Raw genomic sequence first — 23,732 nt, 5'->3', positions numbered from 1 at the left:
ACAAGATTGAAAAGGACTTCATAAAACACAAATGTGTGCAACTGCTTACGCTGAACAAAAGCCTGTACTTCAGTCCCTCTTTCACCAGCTTCGGCTTGTAAAAGAAAAGCGTCAGACAGTGTGACCCTGAGATTTGCCACATAAACGGCACAGGGTGAGGTGAAGGTGAGCAAGGAACAGAGATGATATGTCGGGGTGGGGCTTAAAGGCATGGTAGTTAAACTCTTAAACGCCACTCTGTCTATTCTGGGCATCAGTTTGTCATGCAGGAATGTGAAGGCCATAAAGTATCGGTGCCCTTGAGAAACTGAATAGCGTTCTCGTCCCCAACTCTTAAAGCTGTCTCTCTCTTTTTTACTCACTATCACTTTCCCCAACTCACTCCCCCTCTTTCTCAGTTTAAAGTAGAACACAGGTGTAGAAGACGGCACCCGTGGGAAAGATAACATTTGGGAACATTCCTGGGGTAAAAAAAAAGACATTTTTTCTGATATTCTTCATCTGGGGAACTATGTAATTGCCGTGCTTCCATGACTATGGCTTTGTCCCCTTTGTGCCTCAACCCCACGCTCCCCATCGCAACCTCTTACATCACTACCTAATAATTTCCATATAACAGTTTGAAAAAGACATTCTATTCTTTGCTACTTTTTTCATTTTAATCTTTCAATTTTTTCCATCTTTTGTGTTGAAGAATAAAAGGCATGATGAGAAAACAAGGTGCAAAATGATCTTTTCCAGGGCCCCCAATAAAAGCTGCATGACACCCTGGGCTGTACCGCTTAATTACAAAAGGATGAAATCCTTTTCTTCTACATCTGGAGAAAACATTGTCTGCGTAACCCTGATAGATTTACAGCTCCCAGTTCTAACCCTCGACTCATGCACAAAGCAATTAGGCCAAACAGGGATGGCCAACTAGAGCCATGAAGTTCAGGAAGGGACGGCTTTTCTCACTATGGAAAAGGCCTCAGAGGCCCCACTATTTCAAATAAAAATGATATTTTTCAGGAAACAGGTAGATTTTTAATCAAGCCTTTCCCATCCAAAATAGACTGCTTTGACGAGGGCATGCAGCATCTCACTGACCAATCCCTAACAACAGTCAGACAATGCTGCGTTCTGCACACCAGTAATCAATGCACCTCAAAATGGAAAGACCATAGGGGAAGATTTGTTAAAACAAAGAGAAGTCTAGGTAAAATAAATGCAGTACATGCTCTGCACACCTAAGAGCTATTTAAATGGCAAAAGCACTTTTAATCCAGCATGGGTTTGAGTCTGGCTGACTGACACAAACAAATAAGCCCAACAGGTTGTGTAATGTTCTCACTTACAAACATGTGTTTATAATAACTCAATTCTGCCTATAACATTGGGTTTAGCAACTCCAACATCCTTTTGGACTACAAGTGGAACATTACAAGGCAAGGGGAATAAAACATCAGCCAGGGGCACATATCCATCATTCTGTAAAATGTATCTGTCCCATGACTCTACTTTGTAGGCCAAACCAAAACAGAATAGAGGTCCCTGTGTGCTCATCCTGGTACCGAAGACCTCCTCCCCTTTCCTCATCTGTCTCTTCAGCCTACCTTGCTTTCATGTACAGCTCCACTGAACACAGACCTCAGAGCTGAGTAGTTTTGTGGCCCTGACCACTCGGAGGCCATTAATCTGGTGGCTTAGCCACTGATGTATTGATGGCACAGAGCCGGTAAGCCTGCCTGCCTCACTCTCTCCATCCCTTCAGCTTAGGAGCTACTTAGATTCACAGGAGTCTCCATCTGGCCTCATCAATGCAGTGTTTACCTGCCATTTACCACTGTTAGTCTTTCAGGTGTGGTGGCTATAGGTAGCTAGATGTATTGACCAGTAAGGCAAAAAGACTTGTGAGATGCTTCATTGAAGTCGTGATAGCCACACAGTGTGTTTCCATACACCCAAAATACATCAGCAGCTAAGTTTGGTTTCTTTTAGTGTATATAGAGTTTACATTAAGGTGCTATTTAGACCACTCAAATCCCCAAATGAGCTTCAGTGCTACTATATTAATATTTCTTGTAAGCCTGTAGGTAGCCACACATAACTTCAGATATTACATCTGTCACACAAAAACACATGTAAATGTGATTATTGGATCAAAACATTTAAACTTAATTTAAGTTAAGTTTGAGTTATTTGTTTTGTTGTAAACAATGACAATCAGCCTACATGACAAATTATTTAACAGCAATTTGACTATCAAACATTTCACTGAACATCAAATTATAGGAGGCCAATAATTACATTAAATCCCAAACAAGGAGAAAGGGATGATATCTCTCTGCCATCTTTGCAGTGGAGCTGGTAAAAACATTGGCCCATAACTGATACAGTATATCTGTAATATCATCATGACAAGGTAGAGGCAGGCAGAGTTGAGGTATAACAAAGAGACGATCCAGTTGGTGCAGGAGAATAATCTTTCTCCAAGATGTAAATCCCCTGTCAAGTAATTTGCTGAAATTAGAAGGGTATTTTACCATTTGTAATAATCACAATTGTAAAGACAGTTTCAAACCCTGTGTGAATTGTTTTTACATTTTTGTTATAGGAACTAGAATTTCGGATTTAATAAGAGAAACCGTATGTTCACATTAAAGTTAACAGAACTCTGTTCTCAAGTGAGAAACAAGGAACTTCTAACCAGCCTAAGAGTAAATAGAGGGAGTAGGATGGGGGATCCAGACAGAGAATGTTTAGTTTTCAAGCATGGTTGGATTATAGATATTTAACCTTAAGCAGATCCCCAATGTAGACCACCCACTGGTTTACTGGTTTATTTTCTGGGTCCCTTCACTCCCTATTTGTTATGTTTAGTAATGTTGTGGAGAAAGGGGAAAAAAGTATGAAAAGGTAGAACGAAAGTAAGAAAACAGACAGTGGATTAGGGGCATAGAGCTAAGGGCATTTGACAGTAATGTAAAGGAAACAGGGGATCTGGTGGGAGGTACAAACTTTATATCTTCACTATTCAGCACTGCCTATAGTGACAAAGCCATCTACAGAACACCTAGAATCATTTATCTCGGCCTTGAACGGTTATGAAACCCGGCCCAACAAACTGCTATAACCCTACCTCCTATTCCTTTCCTTACTAAAACACCAATCTGCCTTTTCTGCTGATTATGCTGGAGATAACAGGATCAGCAGCTTCCTTGCACATAGGCAGGAGCGTGTTGTGCTGCTCTCGTCCAAAACCGAAAAACAACGTATCAAAACAAACAACTATTAATTCAATGACCAAGGATCTCCAATTCTCAGCTGACAATGTAACACATCATCTCTACCCTTTCTCTAATCCTACGGCTCTGTGTGATGGAACACAGAGAATGCATCTCTATCGCCACCACAGAAAAAGACATGAGAACATGGTCTCGTAATGCACTCAGCCTTTTTAACTCTGGCAGTTGTGGTAAAAAGCCTTTGAAACAAAAGGTGGGAAAAACCTAACCTCCCCTGTCTAAGCAGATTTCTACTCCCCATCTTTAGATTTATTTCACTGTTGCTTGGTCAGAGCAACCGCCACAGAAGGGCAGTTGCACATTTTCAGCAGCAGCAACAGCAGCAGCAGCAGCAGCTGTGCCACGGGTCAAAGCCCCACCCTCTCCCTTGTCTTCTCAAGCGGTGGGAGCTAGAAGAGTTGTGAAATTCTTGCATACTGCCAAATACTAAACCCTACCAGCCCCCCATAACAGTACTTGCAGGACAGCCCCTCTTTCCAATCCACCCAGATTTCACTTGTACGCCACTACTTCCTTGTTCCACTCACCACTCAGAGTAACTGATATCTGTTTGAGGTAGGTCACTAAAAGCTCAACGCCCTGCAGCCGAAAACTAATACATAGAGGGCAATTTGGATTCAGGATCATGACCATGTTGACTGAGAAGGTGTTACAGGGGCACATACAGAATTCAAATACTTCCTTAGTGTGATGCTTCTATTATATCTTTTACACATAATCATACAACTCATACTATGAGAACTTCGTTTTGAACAATTAAAATGATACATTTAATGAGCCCTATGTTGTCATCTGCTGGCACTTTAGATCACAAGATTGTGGTGTGGTGTGTGTGTGTGTGTGTGTGTGTGTGTGTGTGTGCGTGTGTGTGTGTGTGTGTGTGTGCGCATTCACACGCTTGTGCATGTGAAAGGAGAGAATGGGCTGTCTCCCAGGATGTGCAGCAAGCGCTTTATTAGAGCGGTAGTACCAGTAAATCAGAGCTCAGCTCTTCCTGGAACTGCTGCAACCTTTCCCACTGAGCACTATTACTGAACAATCATAGGCTAGCCATGATAATTAGCAGAGTATCTATCCTTCCAACCCTCCTGTCGCCCCCCTCCCCCTCCATCCCCTCTCTCCTGTCTGTCTCTCCATCCTCCTCCTACCCCTCCTCTTCTTATAAATGTCTGGTGGGTGAGCGGGTAAGGCCAGGCGCCCGCTAGATGTCATTTTGCCAGAGGGCATCTTACAGTACCTGCAGTCATTTTTATCTTGGCGTTCGCCAGAGGTACAGGTTGGGCATTTTTGTTTGCCCACACAATAGGCCCACCAAAACATAAACAATTATTGGGACCTCACTGAACAGTTAAGGCTTAGTGGAGGAATTAGATATGCAAATGGTAAACCCTGTCACTGTGGTGAAGGGCAACACTATTCTATGATAATCCTGTAAATGTTTTCAAATCTGACAACTCTCAACATCCTGTCATATACAGTAGCACTTGGCCTCAATCTAAGTCAGCTGGATTGATCTCTTGCATGCGTCCAAAATACAATACAATCTGTTTGATTTATATTTTCCTATAGCTGGAATACAACTATAACCTGTTAGAGGCTATACCCCAACAACAAACAATTTAAAAGGCAAACAATTGGAGTCATTCCTGGCAGTCAAGATCATTAATGGGGAGAGGTCAACACAGATTGCATTCCTGATTCTGAAAGAGCCAGTGTTTCTGCTGAGTAGGATCATCAGTGAGCCACCTTAATGCCTTTTCATGTAACCACTAATCCTTTAATTTACATGACTAACTCTCATCCTCTTTTATGTTTCATTGTGATTATTTGCTCTCTGTAGAGTTTAGACATTTTCTTTCCTCAGTGTTCACCGATTCTTTTGGATTGCGCTGAAGGGTAAAATAAGAGCAGTAATTCCTTCCAAGATACAGATGTATTGTGTTAGTTAATAGGCCAGCAACTGGGCTTCACTTAACACTATGTTAGTGCAATTCAAAACAGAAAATATGATCAAAAGCCCTGTTCTCAATGGTAAAGGTTCAGATAGTGGATATGACTATGTGTGTATGGCTAAGAGAGAGATAGGTTAGAGGTTTGTATAGTTATGTGTGAGCTCAATAGAGCGGGACCCGGAGAGAGGGAGGGGTGTCAGGACTTTCTTGGTTAAAGATTCCCCATCTGATAGTGACGGCACTTTCTCCCTTTCTTTCCATGGCCAAGCGGCATCTGGAGTGGATTTTGTGCTAGCAGACACCGAGGAACATGATTACATTCGGCTAACTGCGCTCTAAACTGATTATGCATGTGCCAAGCTAATGGACTACATTTGCAAGAGGAAAAATAACATCCAATCAATCTCAATTACCGCCGATTGCACCGGCCCCCGAGACAAGGAAGGTAGCCAGCTAACTCCCTATGCTCCTCCCCTTTCCCCCAACCCTTGACTGGAAGCTGAGGCCTGTGGCCGGGCCTGGCTAGGCCCCACCCTATCTGTCTGGCCAGAGCGGCCAGGGCCTGGGAGCTGGATTAGTTTAACTCATCTCACCTCCACACTAACACACGGCCAAGCCCTGAGGCCTTCTAGGAGTGGTATAAAGGCTGTAATATTCAACGATTTTATACGTGGCTAACTGCACAAAAAGATGAAGAGAGAGTCTCAGGGGACGCTACATATTCTATAAACATACAGTACACTAACGTTTGGGTTATCTGGATACTTCGAAAGAACCCATATGTTTGTGTTTAGGAGTGACCACTCTAGGAGCAGATGGGTAACCATCATGCCATCATCAATGCCACTGAAAATCCCATGGTCAAATGGGGGGAAAAAAGGAGAATGTAACTTTAAAGACCAGTGGTGTGTTGGCTGAGCACACAGCGCTCAGAATGGGTATGTCTCAACAGAGAACACAGTATACTATACAGGGGAAGATGGCATCACCCCCCACTGTGTGTTGGTCAATGTGGTCAGGATGACTTGCAGGAACTTTCTGTGGTCTTTTTGGAACATTCCAATAGTTGGGGTGATATTTTTAGAAAGCCCTAATATGGGCCGCATACCACAGACTCTCAAATTATCCCATCCAGTTTAGCCCTCAGTTTAAACCTTCCTTTTTAATTCCAGTAATTACAGGCTCCAATTTATATGGAGCTGTGCACACAAAGGGCCTGTTTAATGCAAACCAGTTTGATTTGGGTGAAGTGTCCCAAGCATCTCCCACATCATACAGCCTGTTTATGCTGACTTGATGATTTATTCTCTCCCCAAAAAGGTTAGAAATGGTCCTATTTGCATCAGATTTCTTTTGGGAAGAATAAACGAATGGGGATTTTTTTTTTTCTCCGTCTATGCATAATATACCAAGTTGGGTTTACGGGATTGTGGGCCACTGTGGGTTACTGCCTGTCAGTATCTCTACCAGGACAGTAAATCGAATGCAGTATGAAGACTGTGACATTGTCAAGTGGGGAGCCTGCGCTGCCAAAGAGGCCTCACAACCATGTACTTGTTGTCCGCTAATCACATTTGTAAGTCATAAAATATTTTAATGATTCATGTCAAATTCAGAACATCTCTGTTTTTGAGCAGTGTCTGTTGTGAGGAGAGCTTATGAGGACTACTCGTGTTCTCGGGTTGAAATAACAGGTAATTTCTGGACAAATGCGTACACTCTTACTCAGAAGATCAATTGGTTTTAAGAAATATGGAGCCATCTTAAGAGGCTTAAGTCATAAAATATGATCATGCCTGGATGTGTTGTACATATTTAATCCCCTGCAGCCTGAGTTGCAGTATGACATATGTCTCTTCTCTCTTAAAAAAAAGAGAAAGAGGGGGGGAAAAACATCTCTTTTGCCTTTCAGGTTTACAGCAAAGTGTAAAGCACAAGGATAATGTAATATAAACTGTAACCTGTCATGTGAGAAAAAAACAAGTCTTTCCATAGAGTAGAGAGAGAGAGAGAGAGAGAGAGAGAGAGAGAGAGAAGAGCGAAGAGAGGAGAGAAGGAGAGAGAGGAGGACAGAGAGAGACGAGAGAGAGAGTGAGCGAGAGAGAGAGACGATGAGGAGAGACGAGAGAGAGAGAGAGAGAGAGAGAGAGAGAGAGAGAGAGAGAATGCCACAGTCTATTTTGGTCTATAATGTGAGACTGTCATTGGCTTGTGGGCCAGTAAGTCCAGCAGCTAATGCCAAGAGAGGATGACCATGGGCTAGAACAAAACAGAAGGATAACTGCCTATGATTTTCTGCTGTCTCACAACTGACTCAACATATTTGCAGATTGTGTTGCATATTTGCATTTCTATGCATCTATAAATACCATCTGCAGCTGAAATTGTTCCTGTGGTCCTCTTGCTTGTGCTGGTGCAAAATAGCATTTACTCCCCTCAACACCTCCTGTGTCGCCTGGCCGAATAACCACTGTACTATGAGTCCTACATCACCCATTCCCCTTTAACAAAACACTTTCTATCTTTTCCAATAATAATTCTGGATGATTTTCAAATAGAAATCCTTTTCAGGAGGTTTAAATGTCCCATTAAACCGTCCTTTTTTAATTGGATTAAAAACATCTTACTTGAAGCAAGCAGCACATTCTTTCACAAGCATTTTTGTCACACTATGATATCATAAAAATGGCAAGCAATATAACTGTTTAAATAGTTCTTCCTGTTTACTTTTTAAGAGTCAAACACTTGACAATAAAGTGGACTTACTATAAATAAAGGCAACATCCACTAGAAGATGCCAATTACAGTGTTATATTTTAGATTCTGCTGGTGTGTATGTTATGTAGGCTTGCAGAAAGTGTATATTGTCACTGTTTGTATGTTTTTTTGTTGTGTGCTATGTGTCTGTGCATGTGCAGCTATGCCAGTTTGGGTTAAGCGCCGAGTGGCCAAAGCCGCAGACTCACAGGATAGGTACCTAAGTGGAATCAGGCCTGTTAGATTTATGGCCATTTGTTCGTAGAGTGTTCATCCATTGGCTATTATGGAATGATTAGAGGAGAAGGTGAAGCTCCAAGTCCAGCAAAAATCAATACGGCTGTCGAGAACGATTCAGCCTTTCCCGCTCCGAGGAGTATTAGCACCAAACCTCTGTCTCCTCACACTTCTTTATTCGTCTCCTAGTGATTCACCCTAAGCCTCCAAGCCAGCTTCACTTGCCATGTTCTTCTCATAGCAGCACTGTGGTCCTGCTTCTATATGAATACTTGGAAGCCAAGAGGCACACAACAAAGCTATCATTCATGCCTTGGGAGAGCAGCTAGTTTAGTGCTGTGGGCTGCACTGGAACATTTACTGTTTCTTGCGGAGGAGTATCAAGGATTACCGACACATGTTGCCATTTTGGTTAGACTCATCAAAGTTTAATCGGATAATAAATATTCCTTAATATGACACAAACATACTGCTTCTCTTGGTCATATTATAAAACCTCAAATAGTGAGACATTCTACCTATGAACATGCTCTTTACGCCCAGTTAGGTATATGTTCAGTAATGATAGGAAAATGGTAATACCCTGGAAGTTGAGTGGTAGACTTGATAAAGGAGATTTACTAACCTTGTAGAGTTTGAGGCTAGCCTCATGCCGGGTGTTGACAGTGTGCATCCTCAGCTTCTCCAGGCTGTTAGTGTAGTAGTCGCAGGCGTTACACTTCAGGTGCACTGGGTTGCCTATGGCCACACATTTCAGACGCCATTCGTTGCCTTTGCCCCCTTCTTTGATGTGGGCCACAAGCTGGTACTTTTGCACATGCTTGTCTGTCTTGCAGTGCAGCTGGAAGTTGGCCTTGAGCTGAGTGGTATAGTGGCACAACTTGCACTGGTGAGAGTCGCCCACCACAGCACGCCATTCTTCCTCCGGTAGGCTGCGTTCAGCTCCCATATGCATGCCAAGCACATCCAGGTTGTCAGTGGTGAAGCGGTTGCATACAGCGCACTGAAAGAGCTTGAGGGAGGGGTCGCTGGTTTGTGATAGACTTTCTCCCAGGGTCATCAGTTCTTCGGACACCAACTGCCCACTGCCCAGCCGCACATCCATAGGGATCTCCCCACCTACTAAAATGTGGGGATACACAAAGAAAGAAACAAAAAAAAGAGGAAAAGAGACATTTAGAAATATTCAAAGCTAACACTCTGAACTGGAGTCCAGTTGTAAAGATCACTTTATTTCTCAGTAATTCACTTCAGGACATCATTATTAAATGATTTGAGTTTTTGAGCAAAGTGTTTTCTGTCTGTTTATTCCACTCTCAAAATGAATTACATCTCAGTGTGGTTTTCCAAAGTTTTACTTTATCTGTGTCAGTCAGTATAAAATCACGTGGAGGATAAACGACACGTGCATGAAATTGTATATGGACCTTGCTTTGAGCTGAGAAAGAACAAAGCCGGGACATTTTCCATGAGGACCTCACACTGCCAGAGAAAGAACATACACATAGCCCTGCTTTGGCTATTGGACTTTCATGGCCTTCTGTAAATCAACTCCAGAGGCCATGAGCTCCACAGAAAAAGCAAGTTATTTTATCATTACTGAAGAACTAAGGAGTTCCAAAGCACACATTACTGTAAATCAAATCTGTTGCCACTTTTCACAGAAAAATTGTATTAAAAAAATCCACTTCGCTCCTTGGATTCTTCTGCTTATTTCACTTCAGATTGCCTCTAAATCAATATGGACACCTAACAGATTAATTCTGCTTGGTACTGAGTCTAAACCATGAGGAGAGGGGGGGGGGGAAACACAGCAAGCACATATCATATGACACAAACCGTAGAACTGATGTCTATACAGTCTGGGTAGGCTGTCTGAAAAATGAATGCTAAAAATATGAGGTAAGAGCAGCCAGAGTTTTTGCCTTGGCTTGCTGATCTTTAATCTTTAACTGCCCAGACTGAGCATACAGGCTTGACCCTGCCCAGCTTTACACTAAATTAATTCCAGCAGCTCCTTTTTATTTATTGCTGCAGTATGCAGCCTTCTCTTGGACTTTTCTCCATTACCTGAGTTTTTATAGCCAGGAGAGGGAGACCTTTGAGAAGCCCTCTGAAATTACTCACAGACCCAGCTCTGCATTCATGGCTTCTAACACTCTCTATCTTACAAACAAACATATCCAATAGCTAAATCAGTACTATCTTTTCCTGCACCTTCTACCTGGCTCTCATGCAGCATTACTATTTAGATTCAATGATTCACCCCGTACTTGGCTTATACTCCTCCCTGAACCCTGGTTGAAGACCATTAGATGAAGACCCTGGTATGGAGCTTTGTTTTCACATATTTTGTATTTTAAACACAAGTTTTTTCAGAAACATCATATATATGATTGATAATACTATATGAATCTTACAAGAAAATCTAAACACATTACCATCTTGCTTATTTACTTTCTCACCATAATGTTTTAAAGTGCATAACTCTGACTTGTCCTTTGTGCTGTTTCACAGTGTATGTGAGACATTCAATTCCAGCAAAAATAGCTTAAAATGACATCCCCCTCCCTTCTTTTTTACTCTCTTGCCCTCCATCTCATATCTTCCTTTCACTACAGTAGCTGAGTCTCGGGAACGAGGATGAGGGTGAGATCATGTGAGGTTAACATTTGTTATCTATCTTTTCGGCAATGCACTCAAAAGTCAAAAATCCACAGTGAGAGCATGAAAGAGAACCTCTTGCTTTAGCTGCCTGGTCTGGGATCTCCTTGTTATGGCAGATTCTCCAAGAGATTTACTAAGCCTTATGTATCATACTGTAGAGTTAACATCAAACTGTTTGTGTATGATGGCTTTATGAGTTCCTTAAAGTGTGACAGAGGATAACACCACTGTAGTTTATGGGCCCAGACTGTGTCATCATTGCCTCCCTTGTAACATGCTTATTACAACTCACCTCACAGGAAAATGAACCAGATGGCAGAAAAGCTCAAAAGAATTAGTCCCAGCAATCAATACGTGTTTGTCTTTGAACTGGCGACAGTTGGAGACAAGTTTGTACAAACTTTTGGGTTGTAACTGGCCTGCCAAACGCTCTGCTATGCTTGTGAATTACCCATGCTGAGCCCTCTAACCTCCCTTCTTTGACCAAGATACAATTTATAGCACCAATTACATATTTTGAAAAAATGTAGAACTCCAGTAGTAAAGTTCAGCAGCAGTTAGCGAATAATGACATGAAAAAGCTGAGGGCAGCTGCCTGAGATATAGGACATGGAGAACAAAAAATAGAGTTGCGACACTATAACTCACCTTTTGTGAGCAGGTATCACAACATGAACTTCAAAATTCTTTCAAAATCCCATTTAAAAAGTATTACTTAGATGTCTTGTTAAAAACAAAAACAAAGTATCTCTTTATATTATAGATAAATGTACAGCAAGTACATTTGTAGATGAAATAATTGACTGGTATTTGGCACTAGAATGTTTAACTATTGATGTAGGATAAAGGCATTGAGCATATAGGCCTACTGTCGTAATGAAAATGATCATGAACACCATCAGTAAGGAAATATGGACAGGGTCTAGGGTAAGCCCCCAGCTATAAACTTGTCTCAAATGGATTATCTTTCTTTCACCACTCCTACTTTATATTTCAGAGACACTCTGCTTTTAAAATGAGAGAATAATGTTAAATGTACTAGGGCAGGTATACCTTAGGGCATAAGAAAGAAACAAAAGAGAGGGGCAATATGCAATTTTCCATCTTCCTAATTTTGTATGTTAGCACATTGAAAAGTGATTTAAATAAAAAAAATGTGTGTTCTCCAAGATTAAGTTAAACTGAAACTAATTTATGCTAAAAGTAATAATTCCTGGGGACTTTGTGGTTACTATGGTCATTTCTGAGAGCAAGTAAGGCAAAGTGGCACTCACCAAGTGCAGGGGCCAGGGCAGCCATGTTGGGATCAAGGTGAAAGCTCCCCATCAGGAACTGGGCCTCAGCTCCAGCTGGGTCTATCTTGAGGCCTGGTGGAAGGCTCATGTTCTGGGCCAGGTAATATTGGTAGAGCTCAGCTTCAGATGGTGAAGGCATTGCTCCCAAGCCAAGTCGTCCATGCTGCATTTGAGTAACATTCTGCTGGAGTAGCATCATGTTGTGCATGTGCTTCTCGCTGGTCATGTGGATACGCAGGTTCCGTGCCACATTGGTCTCGTAGTCACATACCTCACACCGCCAAGTGGGTTTGCTCTTCGGCTTGGTCGGGGAGGGGGCCCCACACGGTCCAGCCATATGCGTGGAGGACTGTGTTGGATGGTGGTGTGGAGGGTGATGGCTACTGGACTGGGTCACTGAGGGGACTGCAACCACTCCTCCTGGGGTATGTCCAAATACCTGCTCCTGTCCAGTTCCAATGGTGCCTCCATTCGCTAGTGTCTGCATGTTGTTCAGGTGCTTGTCCGACTGCATGTGGATGCTTAGGTTGCCCTTTGTGGTGGTCGAGTAGTTACACACCTAGAAAATATAAGACCATATATATATATTTGAACTGCAATAAAGTAAACATATGCTACATTAACCATCGGTTCCCATTTGACATACATTTGAATGGCTCACCAAAAAAAAAAATGGCAACCCATTTCTTTGGTACATACCTCACACCGGAAGGGCTTGTATCCACAGGTATAGCTTTCTCCACGAGCCAGACGAGGGTGGCTCTGACCACTTGTGCAGTACGAACAGGTTCCTCCAGAGTCTGGGTGTTTCTCTTTCATGTGTGCCTCCAATGTCTGCTGGTATTTGTAATGCCAGTTGCATTTCGGACACTTCAGTGTCTTGCATGAGTTGCGTGAATGCATCATGGTCATGTGTCCACCCAAGGAGCGTGAAGAACCCAGAACGGTGTCACATTTAGGGCATTCTACCCCACTGCCACTGCCACCAGGCCCATGGTTCTGGGAACACTCGCCCATCCCTGTTATGTCACAGGAGCCTCCTGGGAAGAGGTGCGCGAGGCCTTGAGATGATGGGTGGAGGTGATGATGATGATGGAGCATGTGGTGATGGTGCAGAAGGGCTCCATTTTCTTCCTCTCCCTCTGCTGAGCAATCATTTGGTTCTGGAGCTATGGCACTATCACGATTGGCACTTTCATCAGCAGCAGCATTGGAGGACAGAGGTGAGGAGGAAGTGCCAGCAGTGTCGTCCTCGCTCCTTCTGACAGCAGCTGCCGACATTGTCATGGGAACAGTGGGTCCCTGACAGTTAAAGCTCAGAGGGAGCTCAGAGGTCCTCCCTCCACCGTCTGCCATTGAACCCTCTTTCCTGACAGAGGAGGAAGTGGAAGCAGGGTCTTTGCTGTTTAGTGTGGAACTGACCGCAGAGGTGCAGGCAGAAGGCTGGAGAGCGCTACTAGGCATTAATAAAGGAGATTTGGAAATGCTTTGGTTTGAGACAGCTTGTTCCCCCGCTTCACCCTTGCCGCTGCTACTGTTACCACCACAGGCCACTGCAGTGCTTTCTGCCTCCAACTCATCTTCCTCCTCCCCTAATAACAGTTCTTCTTCTTCCGAGCACCCAATCTGGCTCGATAAGTGTGCCTTGTTTTCATTTCCCTTGGTGTCCCCATCCTCTCCCTTGCATGCCAACTCTTTCCCAGCAGGCTCCTCTGTTCTCCCTCCCTGTTTGAGCAGGGCACTGGAGTCTTTGGCAGAGCCTGAGGACGAGGTAAGAGTTGATGCTTTGGGAATGCTCAGCCCTCCAAGAGAGAGGACTGAGCTTAGTGGGTTTTGTTGCTGCTGCTGTTGGTGGTTGAGACCAGAGTCAGAGTCTTTGTTGAGGAGGCTCTCGCTGCCTCTGCTGCTGCTTCCAGGCTCCAAATGGACACCACTAAAAGTGCCATAGAAGCTCTGGCCAGAGTTATTAGGGAGCAGGTTAGGTGGCAGAGAAGTGCTCTTTGTTTTTGGTTCCAGGAAACTGATGAGGGGCTCTTTGTCCTTCCCAATGCCCTGGATGATGGCAGATGCTTGCTTGTCCCCTAGCAGCTGCCGTTCGTCCTCACACAGTGTCATGCGGTGATCATGGACGGCATGAGTGGCAAAGGAACGGGCATAGCCAAAGGACAGCTTGCAGAGAAAACACATGAGAATGGGCTTACCCTTGCCATATAGGGCTAGCCCATCAAATTTGGAGAAATCCACGTTGTTGGGAACATCTTTGGATACACAGGACTTCTTGGCAGACCCATCGCTGTTCAGGTAATCCTTGTTGCTTTTGTGCCGCACATCAAAGACACGGTAACTGTGCAGGACAGGGCTGAGGCCTGCCATGGTTGAGGTATTGGGGAAACCTTGGTCTGAATTGCCAAACCACTTCCTGAAGGACGAGGCTATGTGGAACGTGTTGATGATGTGAGGGTAGACCGAGGATGAAGTCCCAGCAGGATCCCCCGGTGTTCCCACACTGGTGAGAGAGTTTGTGGGAAGCAGGCTGCCCATGCCCCCACCACTTTGGATCAACTGACTGATGCTCTCTACGATGTAGGCGGAGCCATCTGGCTGGTACACTATCTCACCAGCAAGGTTCTCCACATCACTACTTTCCTCTTCTTCTTCCTCCTCTCCTTCGTCACTCCCACTCTCAGGTGCTCCCTGCTGTCGTGTGGGCTGATGTCGCAAAAGAGTGGGCATGCCCCCTCCCCCAGGAGCCATTGGCACCCCAGGAAAGGGTTGAAGACTTGGGAAACAGCTGTCAATCTCCATTTCATCTAAGTCCTCAGATTCTTCCTCTTCTCCACAGCTTATTCCCTCTTGCTCTTCTTCTTCAAGACCCTCTCTTATGGGATGCAGCTGGCCTGTGGCAGAGCTATCACGGTGGGCCTCGGGTGATATCTGTTTTGGCTGCTGCTGCTGGGACAGTGGTTCTCTCACTCCGTCATGAGATGCACTGGAGTTTTTGGGTTGAGAGGGGTACGGAGCAGAGAGGGACAAGGGGTCCAGGGAAGGGGCCTGGTTGGTGCAAGGGACCTGTGAGCTAGAGTGATCGTTCCAGGGCTGTGGTGGTTGCTGCTGCTGGGAGGAGCCGAGCCCATCGTCTGTCCCAGAAACCACAGGAGACTCACAGCTGTCCATGCTGATGCCTACATGAGGCGTTCATCGCATCCAGGCCTGTAGAGACACAAAATTGTGAGATAAGGGGTTATTGTTGAAATTGAGATGTTAGATTTAAAAATAGACACAAAAACATAGGCACAAACAACTCATGGTTGATCATGCTACAACTCATAATTTACAATGCCTTTGCAAACAAAGATGTCTATATTTTCTCAAATATAACTATGCCTATTAAGAAAAGATTGGTTAAAGAAAACATTTAAGATGCTATGAATAGGAACTTTAAAAGAAGAAAATCAAATGTATAGTGCATAGGGTGAGAGACAAAAGTCTGAGATATAATTGGAAAAATGACATCTTGCTCATTACGCTAGATTAGGTACTTAAACACAATACCTGAGACAAGCACTAATAAGCCGTCCATGATTCATCTTCCTGCCATATCAGGAAGGTACCATCTTTTATCTTCACCTTCCAAACAACACCCCTAATCGTATATTCTGCAAATCCTACATCCGTTTTTAATTAACTTGCAGTCAGAAAAAAGGAGAAACAGGCTAACTTAATGGATCAAATAGATTCCCTGTGAGATAATTAGACACTGAGAAGCCACCCATCAGCACATTGCACATTTACATAACTGGAAGAAAAAGGGAAAACTGCATCTAAAAAAAGAGATTCTTCACAGTATCACCATTATCACTCCATCTTCAAGTTATGTATATATATAAAGAAGGATATAATACATGTGCACTACTGATATAGATGTGTATGATCTTTAACAAGAGCAGTAAAAGGCAGTTTTTCTATGAGCCAAAAATACATAAGCTGGGTTGGGACTTCATAGCAGCTGTGTTTAGATCTTGCATCCAATAACCTCTACGCTCAGCCTGGTTTCAAACACTCCAGCCACCCTTCGCCTCTAAAATAATAAATGGGAGCTGAGCTTACGGGAGCTGGCCATGCCCCGAGCATCTGAGAGGCCCAACACAGGCTGCAATTTAGAGCACAGAAGAGATAAAATGATAGCGCAAGATACTGCTGAGCTAATAATTTTATTAAAGGGATGCAGCCAACATTGATTAAAGGGGGCAATCGGGCTGAAACCAATAACTCTGGGCTGCCCTTTAACCCAGCAGTACTGAATATTACATGAGCAAAGTTTCCCGGCACCAAGCTCACTGCCATGTCCCGCTTGATTAGCACATTCCCTGCTTGCATTTGATTTATTTACTTATTTACTTAGGGATGCAAATTTCAGCTGTGATCAGAATGGAGTCTACCCCCACACCCTAACATATTAACCACTGAGAGAGAGGATAGATTGATAATGTCTGTCTGCTACTTCTTGAATGTCTGATGAAGCTTGTCTCCCACACAACATATAGTACCTGAGAGCTCTGTAGTCTATATGCACTCAAACTACACAAATAATGGACGTCTATTTCAAAGGTTTGCTATTGTCTTTGGACTACCTCATTAACAATAGAAAAAAAACGTATAAAGAAATAATAAAGAAATAATTACTTTAATGATAAAGCAATGCATTTACATCATGACTGCAAAGATGATGTAGATGTTATTGTCATAAATACCCAGGGGCAGACATTTCTGTCAGTATGGTCCACCCAATTGTTTTGTTGACACAACACTGAGATGACCCTGATGACCCCTGCCTTGCTTTGCATATAAAATGAAAGATATTAGACTGGCTGGCTTATTAACAAGATTGCTTTATACAGCCAGACATGATTTAGAGATGGCTGTCATATTGAGTGAGGGGATACTAGCGTCACTGGTCTGTATTTATTATCTGCTCCATTAATAAGAGGCAATGTGCTCAACAGCCATTTCACACAAATGGACTGAGGGCAGCGAGAGTAATGCATGAAATAAAGATATGCCACATGTCAAACAGACAGTGATTCTTCAACTAAAAGCCTATGGATATACTGTAAAATGAAATGAAAACAAGAAGAATATATGACATGTCTAAAAAGGACTGCCTCACGGGGAAAAATGTCCATGTGTCCTGTCTGAGCATGAAGTGTTTCACACTTTGTTCCTGTAATCTATTCCATCAGCTCCTCCTCCGGATTCCATTGCCTTTCTCAAGCAGGCCTGGGAACACTGTGCAATAAGCACAACTGCTAGTTAAGATTGTTGATTCAAAAGTCTTATTTTTTGATTATTTTTACTTAAGTCTGAGAAAAAAGTCACAGTGTACAGTAGTAAGTGTATACACCCATCCATTCATATTACTCCTGTAAGATACCTGAAGCAATTAGCAGTAGACAAGACAACACGATGACTCTTGATCAGTGCTGGAGCTTTGAGCCAGCTTGGTGTGTCCACTGCTTACAGAAAACAGGATTGCCCTTTAAAATCAAGATGGTGTAATTCAATAACCTGCAGTGGTTACTGATGAGCAATGGGATTGTCTGGAGTCGGGGAGTCGCAGATGGGCCAACAGATATAACGCTGTTTGTCTCTCGGAGGTCTGCCTGGCTCAGTGACACCTGTTTAAAGCAGGAAAAGCTTTAATCTCTGGGAGGCACTAAACAAGTCGGGGAGACAGACAAAGAGACGCGGTCGAAGGAGAGGGGAAGTGGAGGAGGCCAGTGTCTCTGTGTGCTGACTGTGTTAATAACCACAAATCAAAATGATGGAGCAGCCTGCTAAAGGTGACTACTGCAGAGTGGAATTATGTATGGATATGTACTGTGATATGGAGAAAAGTTGTCAACACCTTGGAATACTGGCACTAATGCTAGTTGCGCAAAACAAGTCACCCTGCCATGGCCCATGTGTTGTATCATAATTCTGAATGTGGGCCTACTGGGTTGACAATAGGCCGGCTGTATGCAGCCAAAACAAGCCTTAACTGACAATAAGAGATAATCAGAGGGAAGAAAAGGCTAAATTCCTGAGCTGATCTGAGGGAGAGCACGCCAATGCACACACACTCTTGCTGCCACCTGCCTTCAAAGGCTTTATGCCAGGGTCCCCCTGCTCTCTCTTTCTCTCCCCTCTAACTAAACAATAAAATGTCATATTGCATCTCCTCCCACCCTAACAAAGCATATAAGGTTAAACCTTGTGAAAAGGCCTGAGTCCTAATGAACACTGTCAAAGAGTGGGTCTGGATGTCATTTTGTAGAGATAGAAAATGAGATAAGTTATAAGTTATGGGTCCTTTCATTAGCTGGGATCTACCAGCCAACTGGGGAAGAATTAAAGGCTAAGGAACCATCTGATTATAAGCATGCCTGATCACCTGCCTGGAGGCCTGGCCTTCCCTCCAGAGGACCCTACTCTCCAGGCTTTCCTGAGGGAATTATCTCTGACTCGGCCCTAGCTGTGAATACTGCTTAGCTGTGGGGGTGATACAGCGCCGACCCTTACTCCTATTTGAATACACGTCAGCAGTAAGGGAACACCTCTTTAAAATAGAATAACACTGTTTTTTAATCAGCCTAGAGACCCCTAACAATACACCAGATCTGATTTTCAATTGTCCCTCAGTGATGTTGCCTGTCTGTGTCTAGTCTCTGAGCCATCACAGAGCCTGGCCAGCCACCGCAGGGTAAGGGGCGCTTATTGGAAAATCAATGGCGTGAACGCTAAGCAAGTTACAGGAAGATGTGGGAAGGAAGGGTTCTTATTGATAAAGCAGGGGAAGGCCTTTGATGTTGCACTAGGGACATGCTCATTGATGGGAGAACCATTGTAGTCCTCAGGCAGAGTGAGGCCTGGGTTTATCTCCTAGGTTTATTCCAATTAATCACCAATAAATGCGTTCATGCATTGCACTTTTAAACATAAGCCCATTTTAATGCCTGACATGGCTTAATACATTCTGGTTTTAAACTGTGATCTTGCTGTGAGGGAATTGACATCTCTAACATTGCACTGCAAGTGTCTCTTTCCACCTTTTTTACATTACTCTCTATTCAACCTGCTCTAGTCTCTAATATACATTAACTGTGGCCTTCAAGCCAACATCTAATACAATAACCTGAAACTCAGCTAAGGAATACGTATGCTATATCTGAAAAAGTGCAACTGTGCTACTAAACTGGCAGCCTGCTGTCGCAAGATAATTGACTGTGCTGAATCAAGATAAATAAATTCCCTTAATGTCATTCAAACACATTTTGTATTCATGCTTTTCTTCAAATAATGCACTAGTTCACATTGTCTGAAAGTCAAAAACACATATCATATTTCAGTGCTATCACAAGGTCACATGTTTTTATAGTTGAGAGCCAAAAATATTTGTCAACCACAATAAATTATTCTAATTATATTAGGTAGAGTTCTTGTTCTCTTTGTTCCCCAACACTGTAAATCAGACAATTAAGCATGTGCAGCATTGTTGTTTATGATGTGCTGTAAATATTCTGTCTGCTATTGTGCTAATGCAGACATAAGGCTGCTCCTGTATTGCTCCAACTGCAGGAGGCAAAAAGTCACCTCAGGTCGATGGCACTCAGCCTGTAAACAGGGCTTCCCGTAAAATCAATGATCTTCAGTAGGAGCTATCAGTCTGTGGAACAGAAATAGCCGTGGCTGTGTTGAGTCTGAGGCGGGGAAGAACGGTACTGTGTGTTTACATGAGTGTGTGTGAGTAGAGGGGGCCGGTCTCTGGCTTGTCTGGGAGTAGTTCTCAGAGATAGCAGAACTGAGGCATGCAGCTTTTGCCATGTTTACAGCCAGCATTAGTTTCTATAGAGACAAGACTGCAACTCTCCGACTTTATTATTGTGGTCTTCTTTGTGTACTTTATGCCCTAAACTAGTGTTGAAAACAATATACAGCTAAAATAATCATTACTGATTACAATAGGAGCAACTCAAATAACCAGGAGGCAATGTTCTTAGTTGCACAGCACTCAATTTTACTAACCATTTTGTACTAGTTATACAGGTCAGAAATGGCAAAATTGATTTTTTTGTAATATCAATTGCCTCCTTTGTTAATAGACTTGAAATAGAACCTTGAAAATTATTTTACCCTTTACGCAACACCATCAAATTCTGCTAATCCATTTAATATTGCAGAACGGAAGAAAAAGTGATTTAAGACAGCGCAGCAGTGAAATCATCAGAACTGTATGGTTCTCATGCATAGGGCAGTCTGATTCAATGATGCGATTGGAGCTCAGCTAACTTTCAAAACACTCTACATGGGGATTTACACATAGCACCAGAGTGTTTTCTCAGTTTTGGAGGGTGTGATAGAAACAGCGTGCTGGTGTAATTAGAAGTAGTTAATTAGCTGTGGGTTAATTACTGGGTTCTGCAGAGAGCTGGTGTAAGACCTGGTGGGGTGGCGAAGCAATGGGAAGCCGCGAACACACAGCAGGAAGCTCCCAGTCTCCTGCCAATTAGCAAACAGCATGGGGGGTGGGCTTCTCTGGTATACGAGCAGTACAAATGTGAGAAAGCTTATATCATTTCACTCAAACCTCAGAACAGGGGATGAGATAAAGAGAGAGCAGACAATATACATTCTATTTAAATATGCATGCTGCTAGAGACAGTTTTTATTACTGTTTTGTAGAGAAAACACATTACCCGAGTTGCAGTGAAACTTTGAAGAGTGAAACTAAAAAGAAAATGACAACCAGTTCTTTAAGAACAAAACAACGCAGGGGCTATTTTAATTACAACAAAAGTATCTTCTTATTTTGGCAGCCACACGCTATCTGTCTTCATTTACCAACCACACTGAAAGACTTGACTGTATTATTTTCCTGTTACGTCCCTTGTGGTTTGTTTCGAAAGCTTTGCAATTTGTAAGAGCATTAATTATCCTTAAAATTAAGGTATGATGTATAATCAGAGAGGGGCAATCGGGCTCAAGCTAGTATTCGCCTCCAGGCAACTAAGTGCAGAGCACATATGTGGTGTCTCTAAAATGCAAGACAGGCAGAGACAGAAAGAGACAGAGATAGATCGTGAAGGAGAGAGAGTGAGAGAAATAACTTTAAACCGCAACTTGCAAATTCTTATCAGATTATTTAGACACACATCCACCATTTTTTATCAATTTTAGACCAGCAGACATGGACATTGAATGATTTGCAACAGTCTGACATGGATCCTAACATCCTTTAGCATTCAGCGCTGACTTTCCCATAGTGAGGAATGCAGAAAGGCTGAGAGAACACTTGATACTTTGTGCCCTGCTGGTCTGTGTGGCAATAATCAATCAGAACACACTGATTATGATTCTTGGGAAGATTTCTAAATGTAAAACATTTTGAAATCACATAAAGGTATATTATGTAGATATAAAGTATGTATAACTCAGTATGTATAACACAAATGTAGAACAAAGTATGTATGACCATGTTTTTGTAGTGTTCTCCGAATGAAAACAAAAAAAGAAGGATAATAGGGGGATAGAAAAACTGTGATTGAGATATAGTTAGAGAGTAACAGAGAGCTTGGACACATGTCCAATAAAAGGTCAGGGAGAAGGGGAAAATGTGCTGATCAAAGTATTTGAGCTTCAGGACCTTTATTTCTACTAATTATCAAATCTGCCCCTATTTATATCTGCGGGAAGCAGACGTTCTCTCAAGAGAGGATGGAAGTGAAATCTGCCAACTACAGTGCTTTAGGAGTTTCTGTTTGCACTCACTCTATTACATTTGTCCTATAGTAACAGGATGAGGGTGGTAGAGGGGGGTGAAGTGAACCAATGAACACAACTTATTTGGGAATGTTGTTGTTGTGAAAGTAAAGAACAGAACACTATGTACAGTAGACTGCAAAGCTGAGCAAAATGTGAAATATAGAATCAGTATATTTTTGTAGCTAGGAAACCCATTTATATCATTTTAGATAAAAGATTGCCTAAATGATAGAATTGCATGGTGCCATACACACATATATACAAACAGGCACAGATACACACATTACCGCAGCGTTGCTGTTAAGGCGAGCTAACCACAAACACAGTTGTTAAAATGATCAATACCATTGAAATATTAAACCTTAAAAAGCTGCCTTATTGATTGGGAGCCCAATGATAAAACGGTTTATTATCACAATTGTGGGGCTTTATGTAAATGTTTAGAAGAGACCATCAGCTGTCCAGCAACCAATGGGATGTGGCTAAATGTGTCCCCCCCCTCCCAACCCTAACTACAAACACACACACACATACCCAACAAACCAATCACCACTCAGCTCTCCTGGCTTACCCTGCCAGCCAAACCCTGAGGAATTGCAGCGATTTGGGCGAACAGGGAGATGTCATTACCATTACTTCGACTTCCATTAAGGGTAGCTGACACTGATCAGCATACCAAGCCCCTGTTGACAGAGAGACGGGAGAAGGTGAACTGGCCCCTCGGAGCAGCACGGTAGCTTTGGGCTGTGGTCTAAGCGATCTCCAGCAGGCATGACTGCAAACAGAAGTACACACACTGGTGCAGGATCCTGGCTCCACGCAGGGATCATGCCCTGACAGACAGATAGGGGACATGGATAACATGTCTATAATCCTGGGCCATTCTGTGTAATCTGGAAAACAAATACCTTAGTAATGACCCAGTCCTGCACCTGGTAAAACACAGGGTTCACTAGCACCTGGAATTAGACAAATATCCACCACAGAGCAGTCTTAAAGGGACACACTCCTTTAGCAAAAACGCTTAATTAAGGGAGTTTGAGAAGACGCCAGCATTTGAGATAACGGTGTTTTTTTAAAGTCTCCAGCATCCTAGGCTATACAGCAAACAAAAAACAGCATCTCTATTATATTTGTGAAGTTACAGGGACACCCTTTGAGGTGCATGCAGTGGTATGATGAGATGAGCTAAGTCACACAGAGACTTAGCAGTGAAGCAGTGAGGCAGTGCCAGAAGCCTGATGGTTAGGTACAGTGTTCGGTTAAGTGTCTAAACCTGAGTTGGGTGATAAGATCCCTTTTAAAAGACCAAATGACCAGGAAACCTGAGTAATGTGGGTGAAACCTGTCTAGGGTGAGAGCGGAGATGTGGAAAGTCATGCTGTGTTATGTGTAGAAAATGGAAACTTACTATCTATTTTATACTGAGGAGTGGTGCATTCGCATACATATACTATGTATGTGTGGTGGGTTATGTGCACACACAAGAATATTGGCATTGAACTGCACACACGCACACACCAGGGATTAGAGGGTGTCCCGGTGAAACCGTTCTGTGGAAATGATTTCTTTGCAGAAAAAAAGGCATGAAAGCCAATCGTGACCTGGCCTCTAATTCTAGAGTAGGATATCCTGGATAAACAAGTAGAGGGTTCCTTTGAAGACCCTGCACAGCCAAACCATTCACTCCCCACTTCACATTTGTTAAAGTCATTAATGACAAAGATTTAGAAAGG

The 23,732-nt window shown here is 43.0% G+C and overlaps 1 protein-coding gene across 7 annotated transcripts in view; it reads right to left on the bottom strand.

Annotated features, from left to right (window-relative positions):
• The window catches only part of zfhx3 (zinc finger homeobox 3), a 133,590-nt gene that overhangs the window by 72,440 nt on the left and 37,418 nt on the right, over positions 1-23,732 (bottom strand). For 6 of the 7 annotated variants that reach the window (XM_034116021.1, XM_034116014.1, XM_034116017.1 and 3 more), the window contains exons 2-4: positions 12,895-15,405; positions 12,175-12,754; positions 8,859-9,355 (exon numbers count right to left, since the gene is read on the bottom strand). In XM_034116021.1, the coding sequence (XP_033971912.1) occupies positions 8,859-9,355; positions 12,175-12,754; positions 12,895-15,369 (3,552 nt within the window). In that variant the 5' untranslated portion in view covers positions 15,370-15,405. Of the gene's footprint in view, positions 1-8,858; positions 9,356-12,174; positions 12,755-12,894; positions 15,406-23,732 lie in introns of those variants that run through there. The other variant, XM_034116020.1, reaches the window with a different exon arrangement.

This window comes from Trematomus bernacchii, unplaced genomic scaffold (genome assembly GCF_902827165.1).
Source record: "Trematomus bernacchii unplaced genomic scaffold, fTreBer1.1, whole genome shotgun sequence".
Lineage (NCBI taxonomy): Eukaryota > Metazoa > Chordata > Actinopteri > Perciformes > Nototheniidae > Trematomus > Trematomus bernacchii.
This window is presented reverse-complemented; position numbering and strand designations above follow the sequence as displayed.